General features: G+C 41.0%; 2 protein-coding genes across 2 annotated transcripts in view; one reads left to right on the top strand and one right to left on the bottom strand.

Moving 5' to 3' along the window:
• Positions 1-19747, bottom strand: part of CLK1 (CDC like kinase 1) — a 747223-nt gene that overhangs the window by 636969 nt on the left and 90507 nt on the right. The window lies entirely within an intron of this gene.
• LOC126008678 (aldehyde oxidase 2-like) overlaps positions 1-19747 on the top strand; it is a 96452-nt gene that overhangs the window by 66681 nt on the left and 10024 nt on the right. Inside the window, exons 28-34 of the mRNA XM_049772917.1 lie at positions 5139-5234; positions 7464-7592; positions 10779-10853; positions 12013-12065; positions 13578-13692; positions 18379-18444; positions 18554-18742. Coding sequence (XP_049628874.1) covers positions 5139-5234; positions 7464-7592; positions 10779-10853; positions 12013-12065; positions 13578-13692; positions 18379-18444; positions 18554-18742 — 723 coding nt within the window. The remainder of the gene's footprint in view (positions 1-5138; positions 5235-7463; positions 7593-10778; positions 10854-12012; positions 12066-13577; positions 13693-18378; positions 18445-18553; positions 18743-19747) is intronic.

The raw sequence follows: 19747 nt of genomic DNA, 5'->3' as shown, positions 1-19747 counted from the left end.
CAGACACTGGTGTATATCTCTCCCTCCCAACACTTGGCAGAAATATACAGAACTCTCTTGAGCAGCCTAGCCATCTGCAAGCACTTGTATTACAGTCCAATAGAAACTGTCTCAGTGGCATAAAATAACATCAGCAAACATAAGCCTCACTTCTCCACTTCCAAAATAGAGTATTGCATGGCTACCCTCACCCCTCTGATTCACTGCATAAAAAGGAATCAGGCCAGAATGCAGCTTACTGTTAAAGCACATGGTAAGACTCTAAGATATGAGGCTGTGGATTCAACCCCTTGTACCTAAACAATATACAGAGAGAGATTTGCAGGCTCATATTTTATGCTCATAGTTTGAACAGTAAACTCTTGCCTAACTCTAGCACTAGTAGGCAAGAAAGTCATTCCATTTTGCCCTGACCAGCAGGTTGATCTATAAGTCACCACTCCAAAAATATGTGTCAGTTCTAATGAGGAATGGGATTGTCTGATGATCCAAAAACTCCTCTCTGGTAGATTTTCAAAGAGAAGTCTTTCAGCTGCTCTACCCAAGGAGAGGAGAAAATACTGCATAGAGATGAGTCCATTAATGAGCAGAAGAGCCTTCCTGGCACTCCCCTTGGGCCTTACACAGGAAAACTGTTGAGACTGGAGGATTCTTGCCTCCCCGTTACTGTCCATCCAAAGCAGAAAAGTCAGTGATTGGAAAAAGCTTACACATAAGATCTAAATCTAAAACTGCATTACATTGTGTGTGTGCATACCATTAAAAGCATTATTCTTTTTATACCCAACTACCAGTCAGTCAAATACACACACACACACACACACACACACACACACACACACACAGACTCCTTTTCAAGAATAAAGAAGTTGCCACAAATCCCTGATGAAGTGAAGACTCATGAATGTGAGGAATTCTTGGCCCAGTCACTTTGTAGCTGAGTGACATTCAATAAATGCCTTAATTTCTTAACCATAAAATGAAAATAATAATCCTCTCTCTTAAGAGTGACAAGAATTGGGTAAGATCATTTTGTTCCTATTTTGTTGTTATCCAGCCTCCCAAACCCTTCCTAGTCTCAAGCCCACCTCTCAGGGTTTCATTGCTGGGTATCTCCTGCCCACTGGCTCACTCCTGATCAGGCCCAACATGCTCATTCCGTACAAAGGTACAGAAAGTTTAACCAGCACATCCATAAGCCTGATTGAGCGTATGTGAATAAGCAGAAGAACACATGGCCCTGAGCTCTATTTCTATCATCCAGATCTAATAGAGATACAAAGTCTGCCTGAATCAATTTTAGGGCCATAAAGAATCCTGGAAAGCTGCCTTTTTGCTTTATATCCTCCGCTCTGATTCTCAATGCTGTGTGCTCTCTATATCAATTCTACAAGACCAACTGGGTGAGCCAGAGCAGTGGTACAGCAGCTAGGGCATTTGCCTTGTATGTGACAAGCCAGGGACTGACCCAGGTTCAATCCCTGGCATTCTATATGCTCTTACAAGCTTTCCAGGAGCAATTTCTGAGCTCAGAGCCAGGAGTAACACCTGAATGCCCCTGGGTATGGCCCAAGTTCCCCACCCCCATCCCTAAAAAAGGACCAACTGGGTATTTAACTAATCAGAGTGAAGGACTGAGTCTCACAAGATAGGCCCCATTTTAGATACTACTCAAACTGAAATGCTCAAGTTATCCACACTTCTTCCTAGTTTACTACAAATCTGGGATTTTGTTTGTTTCTACCACCTCAGGTTTGATAATTTGCCAGGAAAGCGGTGTATCTATAATTTAGGGTATGATATTAAAGATTCGTGCAAGAAGAATCCAATGAGAGAGCAGAAAGAAAGTATTAAAAAGTGTTCTCAGTCTCCTTTCATTTAGGCATTTCATTCACCAGCTAGTAAATGTGCTCACCATTCTGAAAGTTTCCCAAACTCCATTGTTTGGAAGTTTTAGTGGTATGTTTTTTTTTCCAGATATATGTTTAATAAACCATTAAATTTTAACTCCACTTCCAACCTCTCTTCTCTCTGAGACTGGGAGTATGACTGGGAGTTGGAACTCTTTAACCATATAACTGGTTTTTATTTTTATTTATTTTTTATTTATTTATTTATTTATTTATTGTTGGTTTTTGGGTTTATACCCGGCAGCACTCGGGGGTTACTCCTGGCTCTATGCTCAGAAATTGCTCCTGGCAGACTCAGGGGACCATATGGGATGCTGGTATTCGAACCACCATCCTTCTGCATGCAAGGCAAATGTCCTACCTCCATGCTATCTCTCCGGCTCCATGACTGGTTTTTCTAGCAGCAATTCCCTCTCTCTGATGCTATCAGGTCTTCCAATGAGTTCTCTAGAGTACCAAGGAGAGTAAATTCTAAAATTTTCAAAAGCTGTGTGCCAAGCACAAAAAGCAAGATGACACTTTTGTGTGGTTTTTACTATTCCACGCCTCTCTTCAATTGTTATTTGGCTTGTTCTTCTGCATATGACTATCTCTCAACCAAATTAGAGACAATTCTGTGAAGGTCTAGGCAGTCAACTTCCAATCTCCATTAAAGGCCTCTGGCTTCCTTGCAGATTTTCAAGTGGACACACCCAAGAACCATCTGGCTGGCAGTTGAAGGGAGTTATTCAAGGTCATCACATGACTCACAAAGCCGGAACAGCTACTTTTTTAACTAGGTGTGACAGACACTGTCCTCAGTATAAGTCAAAGGCTCACAGTAAATACATGTTATTATTAGAACCCACATGCCTCAAGGCACCCAAGAACCTCCAAGCCAGTGGGCTCTCAAAGGCTCTAGACATAAATAACTGAGGCCCCAAAACTCCTCTTTGTCTACTCTGCCTGGAGGAAAAGGGTTCCATTTCTACTCATACATCTTAACAAATATTTATTCAGTGTCTCTGTGAGCCAAATGAGGTCAAAGTTTTCTACAGGACACAAAGATGAGCAGACCCAGGTGTCCTTCCTGGGGAAACTCCCACAGAAGAGTTTATCACCACATCTTCACTTTCTGTGTCTGCCAGATAAAAAGCTGTCACAAAATGGCTTAAAAATGACATATTTAAAAAAAAATGACAGATTTATGGTATTGTAGGTCTGAAGCCTAAAAGTTCAAAAGTAAGGTGTCAACCAGGGTCAAACTGCTCAGGAAAGGTCCCTCCCTGCTTCCAGCTTCCAGTGCCTCCTTCTCTATGGGTTATGGAGCCCGTCATGGTCTCCATTGTCATGTGGCCATCCTGTTGGATTCAGGACCCACCCTCATCCAATGTGATATAACAAAAATACAACTAAGATCACTTAAAATATCTAACTGAAAATTATAAAAAGGATCACTTAAAGGATCTAGTTAAAAGATCTGTTGACCTGGGCCGGAGAAATAGCCGGAGGTAAGGCACTTGCCTTTCATGCAGAAGGTCATTGGTTTGAATCCCAGCATCCCATATGGTCCCCCGAGCCTGCCAGCAGCAATTTCTGAGTGTAGAGCCAGGAGTAACCCCTGAGCGCTGCCGGGTGTGACCCAAAAATAAAACAAACAAAACAAAACAAAAAAAGATCTGTTGACCAGTTCAGGAATTGGGCACCATCCCATTAAGCAAGTAGAAGAGGCTTTAAAAATAAGTCTATACAAAATGAGGGATACTTAAAGACTGGAAAGGGGCAAGACCAGAGAAAAAAAGAATAATTTTTTGTTTAGGTCACCTACCTATGAGAACAAAAAAGTCTAATAGCATCTGCCTTTAGAGGACAGATATCTCATTGATGTTACCAGAAAATCTTCACTTGATCCATTAAGACTATATTCTGTGGCTGGAAATATTGTACAAAGGCTTAATACATTTGCCTTGCATGAGACCAGCTGTGGTTTGATACTGACGTCCCAATATGATCCTTAAGTATCACCAGGTGTGACCCAGAAAACAAACAAAAAATACTTTTTCTGGGGCCAGAGCTGTGGCACAGTGGTAGGGTGTTTGCCTTGCCAGCGGCTGATCTAGGACGGACCACATTTCAATCCCACAGCATCCCATATGGTCCCCCAAGCCAGAAGTGATTTCTGAGTGCAGAGCCAGGAGTAACCCCTGAGCATCACCAGTATGGCCCAAAAACAAACAAACAAACAAAAAATACATTTCCTGGGGAGCTTGGATGATGTGGTATCAATCTAATCTTGGTGAGTTTAGCACAGTTAACTTTTTTTGAGAGACTTTTTTTTTTTTTCACACCAGTCTGTTGTCTCATAGCTAATTATGAGTACAGAGTCTATTTCCAAATAAAGTCATATTCTGAGTTTACAGGCAGATATGGACTCACAGAGGATACTCTTCAGTCTCCAATTCTGTGGAAGAGCAGGTGCAGAGAATGGAGCAGTTGCTTTGTCCCAGAAGGGAACATTTTGACCAAACAGAGACTGTGTGTGTGGATCAGCAGTTTGCAGAGCAGTTGGGGAGAGAAAACAGCATAAACAAGAACACAGGTCAGGCAGGAACAGCCATAAGGCCAGACTTAGGAGAAAGGTGAAAATAGGACAAGGAAGCAACAGGAAAAGAAGAGACCAATCCCATAAGGTGTCAAACCAGATACTAAGGAGCCAGATTTTTCCTTACGGACTAGGATGAGTTTTGATCTAGCTATTTGGCAAGGTGGCAAACCCTTCTACCCTTCTTCCCTTTATGATCCATCTATTGTCTCTGCAGGGTTGTTGATTCTGCCTCCAAGGCTACCTTTATCCTACACCCATTTATCAGGAATCGTTCATCACTATAATGACAGGTATTCCAGTTCCTCCCTTCACCAATGCACTGAGATTACTTAAGGCAAACCACATCAAGTTCATCTTTATGTATCTAGAACTAAGCCCATCATATGGGCAAGTACCTGGAAATGTGAAAACAGTTAGAATAGGTCTGCCTGAGATTTTAAACAGGAGAGCGTCTTTCTCATAGCAAATAATTCTTGAGTATTTAAGAGGGCTCGTAGGTAGAAAAGTCCTTTACAATAAACTTTTACACAAAGAGAGAGACATTCAGAATTCCTTGGAAATTCTGACTGCCCATCAGACTTGGGTCTTGATATCTAGTTTTTTATAGGGAGTTTCATGAAACATCAATGTTGGTTTCTTCCTAGGCAGCTGCCCTTGTTCACATCTACACAGACGGATCTGTCTTGGTCACACATGGAGGAAATGAACTGGGACAAGGAATTCACACCAAAATGCTACAGGTAAATAATAAATAAATAAATAAATAAATAAATAGTAATAGTAATAAAATAATGTGTTTATTATAATATTTCTGTACACTTTGACATGATGGACATTTAGAACTCATTGTAGGGTAAATGATCACTTCCTGCCCAAGGACCTTGTCTTGTAGCTGAAAATATTATCTACCAAACAGCATTTAGTCAAGGTGGCAGAAATTCCACAGATTTACAAAGGCTCCTGGAGTCTGCTCAGAGTTTGTGCTTTGGATGGCTGTTAGTGCCCCATTATTCATGAAACCCTGGAGCACAGCAGTGGATACTGAGAGCATCAAGAGGAGACTCCCCACTTTCTACCTGCAAACCAACTTTATCACTTAAGGTTTCAACAGCAACATTCACTTGCTAGTTATTTTGTCTTGATGAGGAAGGGCAAATATTGTATATGTCATCATCTTCTGACTTTTAAAGGACATTTTAATATATACATGCATACAAAGGAGAAAGTACCATCTGGGGGGATTAATAATCCTTTAAATGGAATATATTTAACTCACACATTTGCTGCTCTTGACAATTCAGTCCCTTTGGAATCTGTGTAGTTTTTGTTCTGTGTAGTTTTTGTTCTGTGTAGTTTTTAGGGAACAGCTTGTTCTGGTGCCTTTTGTCTTCATCCCTTTCTTTGGTTCAGTGTTTGCCACAAAGCCCTGTTAGGATCAATCATGGTCGCTGAGCCCCAGTGGCTTCCGGGATTGATCCAGGAAAAAGGTACATTATACTTTCCCTTTAGAGTTTTATGACTAAGAACCATTAAGGGGTTGTGTGTGGTTTTGCTTCTTGCTAAGAAAACACCTGCCATTGCTAAAAGCATTACTATATAGCCTGGCACTGATGAGCAGAAACACTCCCACAAACATCTGGAGACAAAGACTTTGTCTTCTGCAAAGACAAAAGAAACATTGGCAGACAGAATCATGCTTTTCTTTAGTTTTCTTTCTTTTTCATTTCTTCTTGAGTCCCTTAATTTCTGCTTGTGTCTGTAAAATCATCCCATGCACTGTATCTCCAGGCCTAGGTGGGTGAGTTTAAATCAGGGTAGCACAAGAAATAATCCAAACCAGGCTGAGGGTGAAATACTTGTAGTCTGGCTAACTTCTACCTAGTATGAAGCCCCCACTGCCTGCCAGAACTGCCATTTTTATTAAGTACAGAGACCACCCCTGGGTGGGGCAGTAAATCCATCCAGGTTTACAAGTAAGACAATCTCTATTTGGGCGAATTCCAAGTTGTAAACAAATATACAAAGAAACCAGGGATGATCTTTATTTTGGGTAAATAGGGTATAAGCCAACAATTGTCTGTTGAGAATCTAAGAGGAAATGAACAGAAAATAAAAAAAGTAAACAACAGGGCCAGAGTGGTTGCACAGCAGTAGGGCATTTGCCTTGTATGCGGCTGACCCAGGACAGACACAGGTTTGATCCCCAGCATCCCATATGATCCCCCAAACCAGGAGCGATTTCTGAGCACAGAGTCAGGAGTAACTCCTGAGTGACGCTGGGTATGGTCCAAAAACCAAAAAAGAAAAAAAAAAGTGAACCACATACTAGAGAAATAAACAGTTGAAAAAGAAAGGGGTGAGGATTAGATTGGCCAGAGTTCTAATGGGGTGAAGGCAAGAAAGGAAACCGGATTGAAGAAGGTTGTTATACATTGAATAGACTGTAACTCAATCATGAATAACTTTATCTGTGGGGAAAAATCTGCAGCATGAATATCTTTGTAACCACAGTGTTTAAATAAAAATGTTTTTATATAAAATAAACAATGAACAAGAAGAAAGGTAAAAGACTTTCAGGACCATAATCTTTCTAATAAAGATGGCAATAAATTTCAGATAAAACCCAATCTAATATCTTTCTCTTTCTTATTTGTCACTAAATAAGTTTGAAAATCTCAGTTAGGTTTATCCCTGTTATGTAAAATGTAGACAAATAGAAATCCTTAATATCTTAAATGCACTAAATTGGAACAGAAATACCATGGCGTAATATTACCAAGAAAATGCTTTTAAAATCAGCAAGAAACCTTACCAAAAAAGGTTTTAATTTTTCCAAGATACATTATTTTAGACTTAAAGTAAATCAAAGCTACAATAAAAAATTGTAAATTCTACTTGGAAAAAATACTGACTCACATGTTCATAGAAGCCCATTTCAGATTTGAAACTATGTTTGATTTTCTCCTTAGGTGGCCAGCCGTGAGTTGAAAATCCCCATGTCCCATATACACATCTGTGAGACCAGCACGGCCACAATTCCCAATACCATCGCTACTGCAGCATCCATTGGTGCCGATGTCAATGGCAGGGCTGTCCAGGTATTCTCTCCTACTGCTTGCTCTTTCCCATGGGAAAGAGCTTCCTCCAGCTGGAGTTTGCTTAGCCTAAAACAAGCACAAGTGGCTGGTTTTAGAGAGGTCATCCACATTACTAAGCATAAGTTCAGGATGACTAAGTATGGTAGGTGGAAATAGGTTAACCCAAGATGACAAACTACCCAGAATCTCAAAGTTCAGATGCAGCCAGGACTGCAGCTGGAACTCTCCAGTGTCCAGTCACTTGAACACCCAGATCTAGATTCTTCTATCTTCATCAGGTAGCTTCCAAATTTGCCCTTCTACAGTGAACTAGAGAATGGGAAGAGCAGGGCTGGAGCGGTAGAGCAGCGGTAGGGTGTTTGCCTTGCTGACCTAGTACAAAACAAGGTTTGATCCCCCAGCATCCCATACGGTCAGCCCAGCCAGGAGCGATTTCTGAGTGCATAGCCAGGAGTAACTCCTGAGCATCACCGGGTGTGGCCAAAAAAAAAAAAAAATAGAATGGGAAGAGCAAAGTAAAGACTAAAGCCAAGTATAAAGCTGGTCATTCTCACTCCTCAACCCTTAGCAGAACCACATATAACTACCAGGTCCAATCTGTAGTGCAGGGGACTTTGGGTAAATACTGAATAGTAGGAAACACTAATACCAGCTTCCGTGGAGTAAGAGGAAAAGGAATTTCAATGAGCAGAGTGCTCTGCCCCTAAAAGAAACCAAAGAATGTGGATACCCAGAAATACAAAGTTGTGCAAGGTTCCCCTATTACAAACAAGTTCTTCGGGCCCGGAGAGATAGCACAGCGGTGTTTGCCTTGCAATCAGCCGAACCAGATCCTAAGGTGGTTGGTTCGAATCCCGGTGTCCCATATGGTCCCCCGTGCCTGCCAGGAGCTATTTCTGAGCAGACAGCCAGGAGTAACCCCTGAGCACCACCGGGTGTGGCTCAAAAACAAAAAAAAACAACAACAAAAAAAAACATACAAACAAGTTCTTTTAGGCAAATTGGCAAGTGAAAATTCAATCAGATAGATATTTACAACTAAAATACCTACACTGGTAAAATCATAACAGCCTATTCATGCCTTGTATTTATTTTCTGGGAGCTAATTTTGTTTTTTGTTTTTTTTTTGGTTTTTTTTTTTTTTTTTTTTTTTTTGCTTATTAGGATAGAACCATAATGCTACAGTCCTTCATTCAAATAATTGGTTGCCTAACCTTTTGAAGTAATTTTATTTCATGTTTCTGCTATAAACAATCCACTTTTGGAATGAGACACTGTGAAAAAAAAAAAAGCACATATTCTTCATACCCAGAATTCTGAATTTGTGCTATTACCACTCTCAAAACATCTTATTGGGGGGATACCTTTTCAGGACTCAGAAACCAACGGTTCTGTTTGCTCAAAACAAATAAATAGGAAACTACAAATTATTTATATCCAATATGGTATAGATTCAAACACAAGAAAGGAGCAGTCTGCATGTGTATAAGTTGTCCATTAAAACTGATATCCATCTTTTAGGGTACTGAGATTTAGGTTTCTGTTTCAATTGTCTGAAATTTTGTGGATCTATGTGATTAGAATAACACCTTTAAATATGTTCTCACTTTCTACCCCAAGCTGAAGCTTTCATTGCAGTAGTTTGATGTGCATGAATGAACAGTTGGGAGTATAGACAGAAACCTGAATAATGTTTCCAACAGAAGCAGATATCACTGTTGCAGACTTGAAAGAATATTTTTCTGATTAAAAACAAGAGAGTTGGGACTGGAGAGATAGCACAGTGGCATTTGCCTTGCAAGCAGCCGACCCAGGACCTAAGGTGGTGGTTGGTTCAAATCCCAGCGTCCCATATGGTCCCCCGTGCCTGCCAGGAGCTATCTCTGAGCAGATAGCCAGGAGTAACCCCTGAGCACTGCTGGGTGTAACCCCCTCCCAAAAAAAAAAAACAAGAATGTTGGGGGGCTGGAGAGATAGCATGGAGGTAAGGTGTTTGCCTTGCATGCAGAAAGACAGTGGTTTGAATCCCGGCATCCCATATGGTTCCCCGAGCCTGCCAGGAGCAATTTCTGAGTGTAGAGCCAGGAATAACCCCTGAGCACTGTCGGGTGTGACCCAAAAAAAAAAAAACCAAAAAACCAAACAAACAAAAAAACAAGAGAGTTGGGGCCAGAGAGATAGCATTTGCCTTGCAAGCAGCTGATTCAGGATGGACATGGATCGAATCCCGGCGTCCCATATGGTCCCCTGAGCCTGCCAGGCACAATTTCTGAGCATAGAGCCAGGATTAAACCCTAAGCACTGCTGGGTGTGACACAAACAAACAACAACAAAAATAATAATAATAAATTAAAAAAAAACAAACAAGAAAGAGCATTAATTCAATGGACTGATATAAAATAAATCTCAACATTGTGAAATTACCCACACACACTTTGTTTCAACCCCAGGTGACTGGTTCTAAAGAAGCAGGGTAGCCATGAAGAATTAATAAGCCAAGCCAGTCTGGAGAGAGTCAGGAAATCATTGGCTTCCGGCCTTGTGGTCTCTCTGTACACCACACCAGACTGACCTTTCTTTATTCTCAGTACAAATTTAACCGGGGGGAGGGGGAGTAAAATTCTGGTGGACTTATCCATATATATATAGGTGAAAAGAAAAGAAGAAATTGGGGATTTTTGTTTTGTGTAATAGTGGGGTATCAACTAACAGGCTGAGTTCAGGCTTTGCATGAGGAGGCCCAGGCTCCACATTTTAGTACCAAGCACTGCTAAAAGTGAGCTTCCCATGCCCAGCACAGAACTGAGAGAAGCCCCCAGGACTTCAGGGTGTGCAGAAAGAGAAGAAATTCTATTTTTTTTTAATTTAAATGACTAGAGAATACAAAATAATTTAGCTAAAGATGCAGAAAAAAGAAAATTAATTAACACTAGAAATATTCCTAAGAAAGGGGCATGAAAATATAAATTCAACCTTAAGCATATTTTCACCAGAAGTATACCATAAAAGGAACAGTCCTCTTAATCAATGGACTCTCAACTCATGTGTCTTTATTGCTTCCAAATTCTCATCTGATCAGTATTCGTCAATCCCTAAGTAATTACTGACCTAATCCATTGGCATTCCTCCAGTACACCCTAACAACCTGGCTCATCTCTAATGAGAATTTTATTTCTTTGCTCCAAGAATGCATGTCAGATCCTTCTAAAACGCCTTGAGCCAGTCATTAAGAAAAACCCCGAAGGCACATGGGAAGACTGGGTAAGTGTTGCACTGTCTGTTAATACAAAGGAGAAAAGAAGTAAACCAATACTGAAAGGGTCCTGGCAGAGCAGAGCCAGGCCACACAGGAAGAGTTCTCAGAAGGCCTTTTAACAAAAAGGACAACTCACCTAAACTGAGGACTGCTTCCTGACGTGTGTGTGTCTGCGTGTGTGTGTGTGTGTGTGTGTGTGTGTGTGTGTGTGTGTGTGTGTGTGTGTGTGTGTGTGTGTAGAGGATGTGGAAAGTGAAAGAACAGATGTGTCTGCAGAAGTCCAGAAGACCTCACACACCGTGTTTTAGAAATAAAAAAAAAAATTTAAAAAACGGGGCCAGCGCAATAGCACAGCACGTAGGGCATTTGCATTTGCCTTACCGGGGTTCAATCCCCAGCATCCCATAGGGTCTTCCAAGCCTACCAGGGGTAACCCATAAGTGCCACTGGGTGTGGTCCAAAAGACAAGAGAAAAAGAGACAGAGACAGAGAGAGAAAGAAAAAGAGAAAGAGAAAGAGAGAACGGCTTTCTGAAGTTACAGAAAAGTATTGATGTTTTTATGTTTTTAGTAGAGATAAAGTTAAAAGTCTGATTGCTACTGAATATGTCCTAAGAGAAATGACTTTAATCCAACTTCACACATTCCATAACCCAACAATAAACTAGGTCTGATCTCTTGGGAACAATTACCTGGCAGTCATATACACAGTTAGTTTAACATTTAGAAGCGAAGCTCCAAATAGCATGTGAACTAAGTCCCTGCAGCCAAATTCAGTTTGGTTCTTTTATTCCAGACTCCTGAAACTTGGTCAGTCTGAAGGGAATTGTTTATATACATGCTGAGAAAAAAGGAATATTAGGATGATTTTTATTACTGCTAACATAGCCCCAATAATCAATATCAACTTGGGCTTATAGAATACTTTTACTTTTTGTTTGTTTTGTTTTTTTGGGGGGGTAACATCCAGAAGCACTCAGAGGTTATTCCTGGATCTGTACTCAGAACTTACTCCTAGTGCTGCTTGAGGGACCCTATGGGATGCTGGAGATCAAACCCAGGTCATCTGCATGCAAATGCCCTACCAACTGTGCTATCACTCTAGCCCAGAATATTTTTACTTTTACCTAACAGTATATTTTGACTAACTATGCCCAACCTACAGATAGAAGCTGCTTTTGAACAAAGAATCAGCCTTTCAGCCACTGGATACTACAGGTAAAAATTACAATACTAGCTTGGCTTTTCTCATGAGAAAATATGAGATTACTTAATTGCTCTAGTCTAGGCCTTTGGTTCTCTTGTTTATCAAATAAGTTATTATGGAATTATAAAAATTCTTCATAGGGCCTAAACTGAGCTCTGTCCAAGAAAATATTGAATAATAAAAATTATATTAGATAGAAAAACAATAATAACTGTGAATTGCAGCAACCAATCATTAGTCATATGCTTTATCATAAATAATAAATAGATCATATCATTAGGGCTGGAACTGTAATACAGTGGATAGGGTGCTTGCCCTGTAGCTGACCTATATTCAATCCCTGGCATCCCATATGGCCCCTGAGCCTGCCAGGAGTGATCTCAGAGAGCTGAAGTAAGCCCTGAGCACTTCAAGTGTTGCCCCAAAACAAAAACAAAAAAAATCAATCAATATCATAAGACATAACTTGCAGTTCGATTTTCCACACCTCCTCTTTACCATGAAACCTTTCTACTTTGAAACCCTGCGCTGGGGCCGGGCGGTGGCGCTAGAGGTAAGGTGCCTGCCTTGCCTGCACTAGCCTTGGAGGGACCCGGTTTGATCCCCCGGAGTCCCATATGGTCCCCCAAACCAGGAGCGACTTCTGAGCGCATAGCCAGGAGTAACCCCTGAGCGTCACCGGGTGTGGCCCAAAAACCAAGAGAGAGAGAGAGAGAGAGAGAGAGAGAGAGAGAGAGAGAAACCCTGTGCTATGCAGGGATGGGTAGTATGACCATCATCACCGATGTGGGGTCATTGAGTAAGGCTTGTTAATTGAGTGAAGCATGATAAGGAGAACTAATTGGCAAATCCTGGAAGTCTATGACATCCGTTTTACAATCTAATGAAACAAATCACCACCAAGATAGGGCTCTGAGGTGGTGAGAGAGGAAGCAAAGCAGATCCTCAAACAGAATTAAGACAAAAAGCCAACAGCCCAGCCCAGTGTTTAATATATAAGTGAGTTCTAAGTGCCCCATGCAGTTACTCTAAAGCTAATGAGCCCTATAGCTTGGTTGATCTGCCCCACTAAGAAGGAAAGCATTAAAATACTGATGCTATTTTTCCCCAATCCCACTATTACAGTTTAGTTAGCCAAATCTGTGGAGCCCCTGTGGGAATATTAAATTTTTTAAAAAGCAGCTGAAACCTTCAGTGTGCAGAACTAAAGGATCAACTTAAATCATCAACATAAAAGTGCACTGTGAGGCCTGAACCCAGTCTCTTGATGAATCTCTCCTGTTAGCATGCTAACTACAGCATAAAAATTCCCTCTTTACCATGGCATCAAATGATGGTGTTCTGATAACTAGCTGTATTCTAAGTTCAGGAATCAGCTTCAATTAGTTTACAGGGCAGTTAAAGGAAGCATCAATTAAAGGAAATGATAAATCATTGGTAACTTTTTCCCAACGAAGCAACTTGATTTGTACACAGCTCCCACCCACTACGGTCAAACTAAAGGATTTTATTTGTTCCCTCAGGGGCTACAAGGCCTTCATCGACTGGGAGAAGGGGGAAGGAGACCCTTTTCCATACTATGTCTACGGGGCTGCCTGTTCAGAGGTTGAAATTGATTGTCTAACCGGAGCTCATAAGGTGAGTCCAATTCCATCCTTCTCTTGCCAAGCTAAAACAATAACCAGACTGCATGGTTCATAAAGTTGTTCCATTTTTCATAAAGTTGTTCCAATTCAACATGTAATACTTGTATAACACAAACAATATTCATTCCATTCCATGGGATATTCTAGGCATCTAGTCTTATCCTGAAGTTATACTTGAAAATAAGTACTCAAAAAAAAAAAAAAGTACTCGAGAATTACTTGAGACTGTCTACAATGCATTATTTTTTATTCTATTTCAGTGCAAGAAAAAAACCATTCCAAATTTTTGAAAGACAGGGAAGGGTTCTTCTAATAAAAGTCATCATCATATTTGTTGGTTGAATTGCCCTGCATTTAAATGCTGCATGAATTAGATTTGTATTTTTATTGAGGGGTAAAGATTTTGAGGTTATTACCAGCGATGCTTAGGGCATACTCAAAGCTCTGTGTTTAGGATCACTGGGCGTTCAGGAGACCATATGCTGTGTCTAAATTTGAACCAAGTTTAGTGGCTATAAGGTAAATGGCTTAACCCATGTACTATCTCTCTGGCCCGTAAATTAGATTTTCTTTAATATAGCAAATATATATATTTACATATAAATAAATATATATATATAGCTCTCTGGAGAGCTACTGCCCTATAGTAATATCAACTTCATCCTTAGTATACATATATATTATGTTACATTATATCTCCATTTTCATTCTATATCATTATTAAAAATATACTTATTCAATTAGTATAATTAATTGCTCTTACACTTTTTTTTTTCGGGCCACACCCATTTGATGCTCAGGGGTTACTCCTGGCTAAGCGCTCAGAAATTGCCCCTGGCTTGGGGGACCATATGGGACGCCGGGGGATCGAACCGCGGTCCTTCCTTGGCTAGCGCTTGCAAGGCAGACACCTTACCTCTAGAGCCACCTCGCCGGCCCTGCTCTTACACTCTTTTATTTATTTTTTTTAATATAATTTTTATTTTGATCATAGTGGCTTACATATTGTTGACAATAATATTTTAGGTACATATTTCTTACACTCTTTTAAAAAATGTTTCCTAGGGGCCGGAGTGGTGGCGGTAGAGGTAAGGTGTCTGCCTTGCCTGCACTAGCCTAGGACAGACCGCAGTTCAATCCCCTGGCATCCCATATGGTCCCCCAAGCCAGGAGCGACTTCTGAGCGCATAGCCAGGAGTAACCCCTGAGTGTTACCGGGTGTGGCCCAAAAAAACAAAAAAAAAGTTTCCTAGTGTCAGAGAGAGAGTACAGGGGTAGGGTGGCTGCCTTGCCCTTGACACTACATATAGTTCCCTGAGCCCCACCTGAGTGTAAAATCACCCCATGCATCATATCTCCAAATTCAGGTGAACGAGTCTGAATCAGGTTCACGCATGAAATAATCCAGACAAGGCAGTCTGGCAGTTTTCTATCTCATATCCCTAGCAAGCTGCCTGCCAAAACTGTTTTTATTGAGTACAGAGACCACACCCAGGTGGGGCAATAAGGACATCATAAGGGCAGATAGCTCAGGCTATCTGAGCCTGTCCTGCCTAGGTTTACATATAGACTATCTTTGTTTTGGGTAAAACCAATTTGTAAACAGATGCAAAAAACCAGGGATGATCTTTGTTTTGGGTAAAATAAACTATAACCTAACACCTGAGTGCAAACAAAACAAAAAGATGTGTTTCCTAATGCCTTTCACATCATGATATTTGTGAATCTAATTCATGCTGCAGACAAGAGATTCAATGTAGCTAGTGACCAAGTTAGGTGTTCTATCCCAGGTCCTCCACAAAATTGTCAAATCTGTGGCATACTTATATCCCATTTGAGGCTCCACTCTGGTGGAAAATGTTTTTAGTTATCAATTTATTGCCTGAATCTCCCCTCCAAGGATAGGATTGCCAGATTTAGCTGGTCAAAATAAAGAATGCCAGGTTAAATTTGAATTTCAGAGACAACTTTTCTTATAGAAGTATGATCACTGAAGTTTTGTGTGTTTGTTTTGGGGGCCACACCTGGCTATGCTCAGGGCTTACTTCTGGCTCTATGCTCAGGAATTATTTCTGAAGGACTTGGGGTCCATATGGGATTCTGGGGATTAAACCCAGGTCAGGGATCCAACCTGGGTCAGCAAGGCAAGCATTCTACCCTCTGTAATATCACTCCTGCTCCTCTGTGAAATATTTGGGGCATACTATTTTTAGCTGGCAATTCTACCAGAGAGCCTCAGTATCAAGCTCTGAAGAAACAAACGTTATAGGGTTTTTTTAGAATTTATGGTGCCAGAAAAGTTAAATTTAGTTCTTCCAGGCCAGAGATACAGTACAAGGGTTAAGCCACTTGCCTTGCATGCAAGCCACCCAGGTTGAAACCTTGGTACCACATATGGTACCCGATCCCCTCCAGGGGAGATCCCTGTACACAGAGTCAAGTGTAAGCACTGTACATAGCAGGTCTAGCCCAAAAAATTTTCTTCCCCAAAATACCATACTTTAAAAAGTTTTAATCTTCCTTTTCCTTTTCTGTTACAGCTTAAAGTTATGTCTTCTCAATATCACTTTGGTCCCTTGAAATCCTGTTTTTCTTGAAGAGGCAAAAGTTCATTTAATAAAAGAGGAATTGTAGACATTTAAGGGCAGTCTTGTTGATTGGTGACCTGAAACATTTGATTCTTTACTCACTGCCAGCCTTTCCTCCTGGTGTTCAACACTCACATAGCTAAACACAAAACATTTCAAAGGAAAGTAAATTCAAGGCCCTCATGGATGTGTGTCCAGTCACCTTATATGCACAAGTGGAAAATAGAAGAAGAGTGGGCCAGAAACCACAGTAGATTGTCCAATAGGCTAGTAATAGGAGCCCCGATATGGAGCTAGCCAGATCTCATTGACCATGTCAGAAGCAGCACAGGAAGTGGCAGGGGGTGGGCAGGAAAATCCACAGAGACAATCCTGGACACAAACTGACCAGGGCACTGAGAATCCACATAGAATCCTGATTCAGACCCATGGGGACCCTGGCTTTGCCAGAAGAGAAGGGTCATGTTAATGTGATGTGGTTTCTCAGGGAAAGAAGATGAAGAAAGCAGAAAGTGGTTTCAATACTTGCCTTTCCTGTGTTCTCTCACCTTACAAATTCCTCAAGTTCCTAGAAGTCACTCTGGATTTACAATTCACTCAATGAAACAGAAAATCAAATGACTTAAATCAAACTACCATAACATGGTATAAGTCCATGATACTTGATTAGAGCAATAGCTCCCAACTGGGAATGAGCTTAACAATCACGCTCAATTATTTACCAAGTGACATTTTGATCCACTGGAAAGACGTGGACTTTGGAGTCCCTTCATACACATCCAAATGGGGAACAGAAAAGACCTCCTGGGCCTGCCAGCAGTCTAGCACTGAATTTGACTTTTGGCAGATGGCTTACTGCCTTTCATGTTGATAGGGCCTGGTATAGTATTCATTAACCCAGCAGGAATTCCGGAATAACTGAATTTTGCTTGACATTTTTTTTTAATTTCCTTTTTTAAAAAAATCAAGATCTAAACTTGAAAACCTAAGTGACTTTATTTAAAAATTCATAAATCAAGCTGTATTCATTTTCTTGCAAGTAAAAGATGCTCTAAAAACGTGGCTAAAATGAAAGGCTTTTATGGGCAGAAGGGGAGGGAGATGCCAAAGTCCATTAACGAATGAAAAGGATTGTTTTTTGTCAGGATTTCCTTATGTTTTGTGAAGTGGCAGTGGGCAGATAGAAAGTGTCTTGGCAGACAGATAACTTGTGATCCCTGACTAAATTCCAGACTGATTGTTTTCAAACAATCTCCTGGGGCTAAAGAGTTTACACAAAGGGCAGCCCACATTCTTCACTTGGTTGAAGCTCTGAGTTGAGTTCCGGAACCACTCACTCATCTCACACTACTGTGTGTGAAAGCCCTATGCTCTCCCCTCAGCACCTCTAAACCCAGGGACTGGGCCTTCAGAACTGCACCACCAGGTAGAGAGGATAATCCCAGGATCCCTGAACCATACAGGATGTGGCCCATATGAAAAAAAGAAATATATATTGGAGATGAAGAGATAATATAGGGATTAAGGCTCTTGTCTTGTACATGACTATCGTCAGTTTTACCCCCTTATACTACATATTGTCCCCTGAGTCCCAGGGAATGATCCCTGAGCAAACACTCAGGAGTTAGCCTGAGCACCTCTAGATAAGGTTCAATCCCTCCCAAAAATTAGGACTTAAAAATTAACTCCCCAAAATTCTAGTCCTGGGAAAGATTAAAGCTACCATTATATTAGGTTACTAAATCTTGGTTTGATTAGATAATAGGTTTAGTTTAAGTGACATCATTTTGGTCTACAGTGTTTTAATAATATATTCAGATTTTATTAAAAATAAATATCGCGGGGCCGGGCGGTGGCGCTAGAGGTAAGGTGCCTGCCTTACCTGCGCTAGCCTTGGACGAACCGCGGTTTGATCTCCTGGCGTCCCATATGATCCCCCAAGCCAGGAGCGACTTCTGAGCGCATAGCAGGAGTAACCTCTGAGCGTCACCGGGTGTGGCCCAAAAACCAAAATAAATAAATAAATAAATAAATATCGCAAATACTTTTGTTCTAATTCTTATGATGGGTTTATTTTATTTTTTTGACAGAAAATCAGAACAGACATTGTCATGGATGCATGTTGTAGCCTCAATCCAGCCATTGACATCGGGCAGGTAGGTGCTTGACCACGTCAATGAATACAATTTTCTGATAGGCATTGTGGGTAGCTAAGGCATTCTAACCATTATACAATACCACAGAATATGACTCTTCTCCTTGCAGGTTGAAGGCTCTTTTATTCAGGGAATGGGCCTTTACACAACTGAAGAACTGCAATATTCCCCAGAAGGCGTCCTGCACTCTCGAGGCCCTGATGAGTACAAGATCCCCACGGTCATGGACATCCCAGAAGAGTTCAATGTCTCCCTGTTGTCATCATCGACCACCCCACTGACCATCTATTCTTCCAAGGTAAGCCTCAACACTATTCTGCACAAAGTGAGAGATTTGGTGGCCTTGTCAGTGGAAGCAGGTGGACTCAGTAAGAGCCATCAAACATGATTAAACCCAGACACAGACATTTGCTATTTTAATATAAAATTTGTTATTTTAATATAAAAGTTAAAGAGTCCAACTGTTGGTGTGGGGGCGAAGAGATTCACAAAGCAGTCAGATGAAGTTCCAGGAGTCAATCAGCTTTATTTCTCAGTCCTACCAGTTACTTCTCTTTTTTTTTTTTTTTTTTTTTTGTTTTGGTTTTGGTTTTGGTTTTTGGTTTTTTGGGTCACATCTGGCAGTGCTCCATGCTCAGAAATCGCTCCTGGAAGGCACAGGGGACCATATGGGATGCCAGAATTGAACCACCGACCTTCTGCATGAAAGGCAAACGCCTTACCTCCATGCTATCTCTCCGGCCCCAGCAGTTACTTCTCTATTCCTTCTGGTTCTTGGCCTCTGTCTCCCTTTCAGCTGCTTTTTCCAGACTTCCTTGCTGACTAACTCCCTTTGCTGATGCTACTGCTGCTGCTTCTTTGCTGATGTTCAACTGCTGATGCTGAATCTGATGCTGAATCTCACTGTTGAATTTTGCTGTTGATTCTCACTTCTGCCACACATCTCTCTCTCTCCTTCTTAATCCCTCTCTCCCCCAAGTCAGCCTCCTCTACTCCCCATTCTAGGTTTGAATCTGAAGGTGAGTCACCCAGACCAACATGAAATTCAGAGAAGAAACATGTTCCAGCCCATGGCAATCAGGAGCCAAGAGCTTTATTTAATATTCTCTTTCGCTGGAAGCTAAAATTCAAGCAAATTATGACTTTGGGCTAATTATTGTCACCTAGCATATTAAGGCTGAGATATTAAGTTGGTTGAAGGGCTGATGTCACTAGACATAAATATCATTGATCAGGACTAATGTGCCTTATGCTAATTTTTTACCTCTAAGGGTCCAGAGTTTTCAACCACACTCAGAACATA

The sequence above is a fragment of the Suncus etruscus genome, chromosome 5 (genome assembly GCF_024139225.1).
Source record: "Suncus etruscus isolate mSunEtr1 chromosome 5, mSunEtr1.pri.cur, whole genome shotgun sequence".
In the NCBI taxonomy this organism is placed as follows: Eukaryota; Metazoa; Chordata; class Mammalia; order Eulipotyphla; family Soricidae; genus Suncus; species Suncus etruscus.
This window is presented reverse-complemented; position numbering and strand designations above follow the sequence as displayed.